Below are 6000 nucleotides of genomic sequence, written 5' to 3' on the forward strand. Positions count from 1 at the left end.
ATGCTCTGTATTCTCCCCTCCCCAACCCCTGCCCCACGACAGTCAGGTCACACCTCCTTCCCCCTGCCTGCTTCTGGCTCAGGAACTGTCGCTGCCTGCCACCCACCCCACACCATGAAATGATGTGTTCCATGACTGCCTAAAGGATGATCTTGGGTGTGTAACTTTATAGTTTAGTCTTTTAATTCTGAGTCCTTTCAATCTATTAATAGTGAAAAAATATATTCAAATTTCTATGTAATTAATATTTAAAAACTGTTTTGGTATATTAGTGGGGAAACAAATCATCATTGTGTTTGGTAAACACTTTGGAAAAGTGTTCTTAGGAAGGTTAGAAATCAAAATGGTATCTTTGTTTTTGTCTATGCAGTGATGTAATTTGTGATTTTGCTTCTTGTTTTTTAAATTTTCTTTTAAAAAATAAACAAATATTCATTGAACTTGTTCATTCATACAATGAATAATTTTTTAATATTTACAATGGACAAGTATTCAGCAGTCAGCACATAAACATTTATAAGTGAATTATTCAAATCTTAAATTAATGCTGCCCAGTTTTGGAAGGCTTCTGATTTTCTCGCTTTTCGTGAATTTTCACTGTGTGATTTTACAGTCCCTTTAGCACGTGGGCATTTCTCCCAGCCAGGGAAGTAGGACTCTGTGGCCCAGCTTATGGCAGGATGAGCAGAGCCGCAAGGGCCCCAGAAAGATGGGAGAAATCTGGCTTTCCTCCAGAGCCAGCTGTTGCATGAAGCTTTATTTTTGAGCCTGCAATATCATTTCCCATAGTCTAATAAAAATACACTCATAACTACATGAAACCAAATAAAAATGGTTTATGACTTGTCCACCATTTCTAATCATTCAGCACTGGCAAGGCCAGCACGAAAATGTGGGTGCTGACTCTATTTTTCTAATTTCCTTTTATTGTAAATAATATCAAACAAGTAGGGACATTTTCAGTATTGGGAATCATAGATGGTGCATTTGCACAGGTTCCATCACGCCTTACCTTGAGAGGTTAGTGGGGGAGGAGGGAGAGAGGACCTGTGAACAGATGGGTGAGGACCCAGCCACCAGCCTATTCTGGTTGACCCTCATTTGTATGTCAGCAGACCTTTTGACCAGAAGTTGTTGGTGCAGAGCATTTATTTTTCTTAGATAAATGATAACACTGGGCCTTTATTTTTACTTAAAAATAGTAAATATGAAGTTATTCTTCCTTTCTAACTCCTGTCCCCACTTCCCCTCCCACATAGAAGGCCTTGTGTAGACTACCTTCGGTTCACAGCAAGGAAGACACCCCGCATGCATTGCTGTACCCCTACTTCACCTGAGCCTGCAGGACCGTCTCTTGTTCCTTTAGCACTTTAGCCTGAAGTTTCCACTCTGCTGCCTGGTTCAGCAGCTGTAAGGAGACAGAATGCATGGAAAGACTGTCAAATTGTCTTTTAAATTACCATTTATTATAACTCGTGTATAAACTTAATTGCATGCTAAATAATCTTCTTAAGTAATTTTTGGGGAACTTTATAAAGAATCTCAGAAAACTAACAAGACAACTAGTTTTAAAGGTCTTATTCTCAGCTAAAAATTAGTGATTCTAATGGGAAAAAAAAAGAGGAAAGAAAGTCTCCAACTCGAGCATGAATCACACAAAATTCAACCTCCCACCAAATTCTGGACCCCTCTGTAGCAATTCTGCCCAGCTATCATTCAGCCTCTGCTTGAACATTTTCAGATTATCCCTACCTGGGGCATTGTGAGCAACTGTTCCTTTGTATTAAACCTAACTGTTCCTTTATATTAGACCACTATTCCCCATCATTGTATGCATCAGAAGCCCCTCAGGGGCATGTTAAAATGCAGATCCTTCTCAGAGAATATGATAGGAAGTGTAGGGTGTGATTAGAATCTGCACAGGGAGCAAATACCCAAGATGGTTTGGATATTGGTAGTCCATGGATTTTATTTTGAGAAACACTAGGTTAGAAATTTGACCTGTTGGTCCAAATTCTGTATAAAGTTTACAAAAGAAGGCTCGTGCCTCTTCTGTAAGGCAGCCCTTCAAATACAACCATGTCAAACACAATCAGAACGGAACTCATGGGTAAAATTGAAAAAGTTGTTTTGGCAATAAAATGACACACACATATGTAAGACATGTTATATTAACTTAAGATGTATATTCAAGTATCAGTTTTGATGTAGGGCTACAACTTTGTTTTGGATATGTTTCTCCTAGTTGGAATTCAGAGGGTTTTTGTTTTTTACAAAAATTATATCCATAATATGCCATATAAGACTTATAGTTTTTTTAAAAAATCAATAGTGCTAGAACCTGAAGACCTAAGATATTTAATTTGTAAAGCAGCTTGATTGGATAATCCTCTTGGAGTTTTACAACTTTCTTCCAGTCTTTTATATCTGCTTGCATCCAACTTGACAATCATTTATTTATTTATTTTTTCTATTTGCCTACATCTAGGCTTTCGAAGCATTAAAGCATAGTTTTTGTAGAAACAACTTTTTGACACTTATTTCATGAGTTTATATATTATTCTGTTGATTTACATAATGCAAAACCAAGGATAACTGGGAAAAGAGTTGGGAGCAAAGATCTGACTCTTGGTCTTACTTAGCTTGGGCAACCATGTTTAGATACTGCAGAGTGGCTAACTTGCCCCGGGATCCAACATGCTGTGAGCATCTGTCAGTATGCTCACAGAGAATGGTGAATGTCATGGATCACCATCATCAGTCAGTCAGTCAGGTGGCTGTCAGTTAAGAAGTTCCTATTTTATTTCAAGATAGGCTGATAGAAATTTTTTCCTTTTTGTTAATCCATATTTTTTAAAAAAATGTCCATTTTTGTTATTAGAACCAAAAATAGTAAAATCGGTATTTTTAAAAACTTGGAGGCATCTTTTCCTTATCCAAGTTAGTCTTGACCTCTCCATTTATAAAAGGGGGTTATATGTGTTTCTCCATGCCTCTTAGTGAGCAGTGAAGGTTAGTTAGTCTAGAAGTGCACTGTAAGAGACGGCTGAGGCAGCTGCAGGGCAGAAGCCCTGCAGCAACCCCTCTGGTCGTCTGAGCTGTGTGGCAGCAACGTACATGGTGGGCTGCTGCCTGACCCTCAGGGGCCCTGATACGATGAGTTATGATGAAGAGGGAGGAAGAAGGCTGCCTGTTCTTGGGATGAAAAACCCCATACCCCGGCTCTGATGTGTTATTTTAGCACTTTCAAAATGTCAGAGTGGAACCCAGGAAGATGACCAGCTTTGAAGAAGTGAGGGGACTACCTTTATTTTTTAACAGAAGCAGAATATATTGAGAAGAGGTGGCAAGAATGCATAGAAGAACTGTACAAAAAGATCTTCATGACCCAGATAATCACGATGGTGTGATCATTCACCTAGAGCCAGACATCCTGGAATGTGAAGTCAAGTGGCCCTTAGGAAGCATCACTATGAACAAAGCTAGTGGAGGTGATGGAATTCCAGTTGAGTTATTTCAGATCCTAAAAGATGATGCTGTGAAAGTGCTGCACTCAATATGCCAGCAAATGTGGAAAACTGAGCAGTGGCCACAGGACTGGAAAAGGTCAGTTTTCATTCCAATCCCAAAGAAAGGCAATGCCAAAGAATGCTCAAACTATCGCACAATTGCACTCATCTCACACGCTAGTAAAGTAATACTCAAAATTCTCCACGCCAGGCTTCAGCAATACTTGAACAGCAATACACGAATCTCCAGATGTTCAAGCTGGTTTTAGAAAAGGCAGAGGAACCAGAGATCAAATTGCCAACATCCTCTAGATCATTGAAAAAGCAAGAGAGTTCCAGAAAAACATCTATTTCTGCTTTATTGACTATACCAAAGCCTTTGACTGTGTGGATCACAATAAACTGGAAAATTCCAAAAGTGATGGGAATACCAGACCACCTGGCCTGCCTCTTGAGAAACCTGTATGCAGGTCAGGAAGCAACAGTTAGAACTGGACATGGAACAACAGACTGGTTCCATAAATTGGGAAAGGAGTACATCAAGGCTGTATATTGTCACCCTGCTTATTTAACTTATATGCAGAGTATATCATGAGAAACGCTGGGCTGGAAGAAGCACAAGCTGGAATCAAGATTGCTTGGAGAAATATCAATAGCCTCAGATATGCAGACGACACCATCCTTATGGCTGAAAGTGAAGGAGAAGCAAGGGAAAAACAACAAATAACACACAAAGGGATTCCCATAAGGATAACAGCTGATCTATCAATAGAAACCCTCCAGGCCAGAAGGGAATGGCAGGACGTCCTGAAAGTAATGAAGGAGAATAACCTACAACCTAGATTACTGTATCCAGCAAGGATCTCATTCAGATATGAAGGAGAACTCAAAAGCTTTACAGATAAGCAAAAGCTGAGAGAATTCAGCACTACCAAACCAGCTCTTCAACAAATGCTAAAGGATCTTCTCTAGACAGGAAATGCAGAAAGGTTGTATAAACGTGAACCCAAAACAACAAAGTAAATGGCAACGGGACCACACCTATCAATAATTACCTTAAATGTAAATGGGTTGAATGCCCCAACCAAAAGACAAAGATTGGCTGAATGGATACAAAAACAAGACCCCTATATATGCTGTCTACAAGAGACCCACCTCAAAACAAGAGACACATACAGACTAAAAGTGAAGGGCTGGAAAAAAATATTTCATGCAAACGGAGACCAAAGAAAGCAGGAGTCGCAATACTCATATCAGATAAAATAGACTTTCAAATAAAAGCTGTGAAAAGAGACAAAGAAGGACACTACATAATGATCAACAGGATCAATCCAAGAAGAAGATATAACAATTATAAATATATTATGCACCCAACATAGGAGCACCGCAATATGTACGGCAAACACTAACGAGTATGAAAGAGGAAATTAATAGTAACACAATAATAGTGGGAGACTTTAATACCCCACTCACAACTATGGATAGATCAACTAAACAGAAAATTAACAAGGAAACACAAACCTTAAATGACACAATGGACCAGCTAGACCTAATTGATATCTATAGGACATTTCACCCCAAAACAATCAACTTCACCTTTTTCTCAAGTGCACACGGAACCTTCTCCAGAATAGATCACATCCTGGGCCATAAATCTGGTCTTGGAAAATTCAAAAAAATTGAAATCATTCCAGTCATCTTTTCTGACCACAGTGCAGTAAGATTAGATCTCAATTACAGGAAAAAAATTGTTAAAAATTCAAACATATGGAGGCTAAATAACACGCTTCTGAATAACCAACAAATCATAGAAGAAATCAAAAAAGAAATCAAAATATGTATAGAAATGAATGAAAATGAAAACACAACAACCCAAAACCTATGGGACACTGTAAAAGCAGTGCTAAGGGGAAGGTTCATAGCATTACAGGCTTACATCAAGAAACAAGAAAAAACCAAATAAATAACCTAACTCTACACCTAAAGCAATTAGAGAAGGAAGAAATGAAGAACCCCAGGGTTAGCAGAAGGAAAGAAATCTTAAAAATCAGGGCAGAAATAAATGCAAAAGAAACTAAAGAGACCATAGCAAAATCAACAAAGCTAAAAGCTGGTTTTTTGAAAAAATAAACAAAATTGACAAACCATTAGCAAGACTCATTAAGAAACAAAGAGAGAAGAACCAAATTAACAAAATTAGAAATGAAAATGGAGAGATCACAACAGACAACACTGAAATACAAAGGATCATAAGAGACTACTACAGCAGCTCTATGCCAATAAAATGGACAACTTGGATGAAATGGACAAATTCTTAGAAAAGTATAACTTTCCAAAACTGAACCAGGAAGAAATAGAAGATCTTAACAGACCCATCACAAGCAAGGAAATCGAAACTGTAATCAAAAATCTTCCAGCAAACAAAAGCCCAGGAACCAGATGGCTTCATCACAGCTGAATTCTACCAAATTTAGAGGAAGAGTAACACCTA

General features: G+C 38.4%; 1 protein-coding gene across 2 annotated transcripts in view; it reads right to left on the reverse strand.

Moving 5' to 3' along the window:
* The window catches only part of TXLNB (taxilin beta), a 58629-nt gene that overhangs the window by 15893 nt on the left and 36736 nt on the right, over positions 1-6000 (reverse strand). For both annotated transcript variants that reach the window (XM_043457227.1, XM_043457228.1), the window contains exon 7: positions 1334-1408. In XM_043457227.1, coding sequence (XP_043313162.1) covers positions 1334-1408 — 75 coding nt within the window. The remainder of the gene's footprint in view (positions 1-1333; positions 1409-6000) is intronic.

The sequence above is a fragment of the Cervus canadensis genome, chromosome 33 (genome assembly GCF_019320065.1).
Source record: "Cervus canadensis isolate Bull #8, Minnesota chromosome 33, ASM1932006v1, whole genome shotgun sequence".
Classification (NCBI taxonomy): Eukaryota; Metazoa; Chordata; class Mammalia; order Artiodactyla; family Cervidae; genus Cervus; species Cervus canadensis.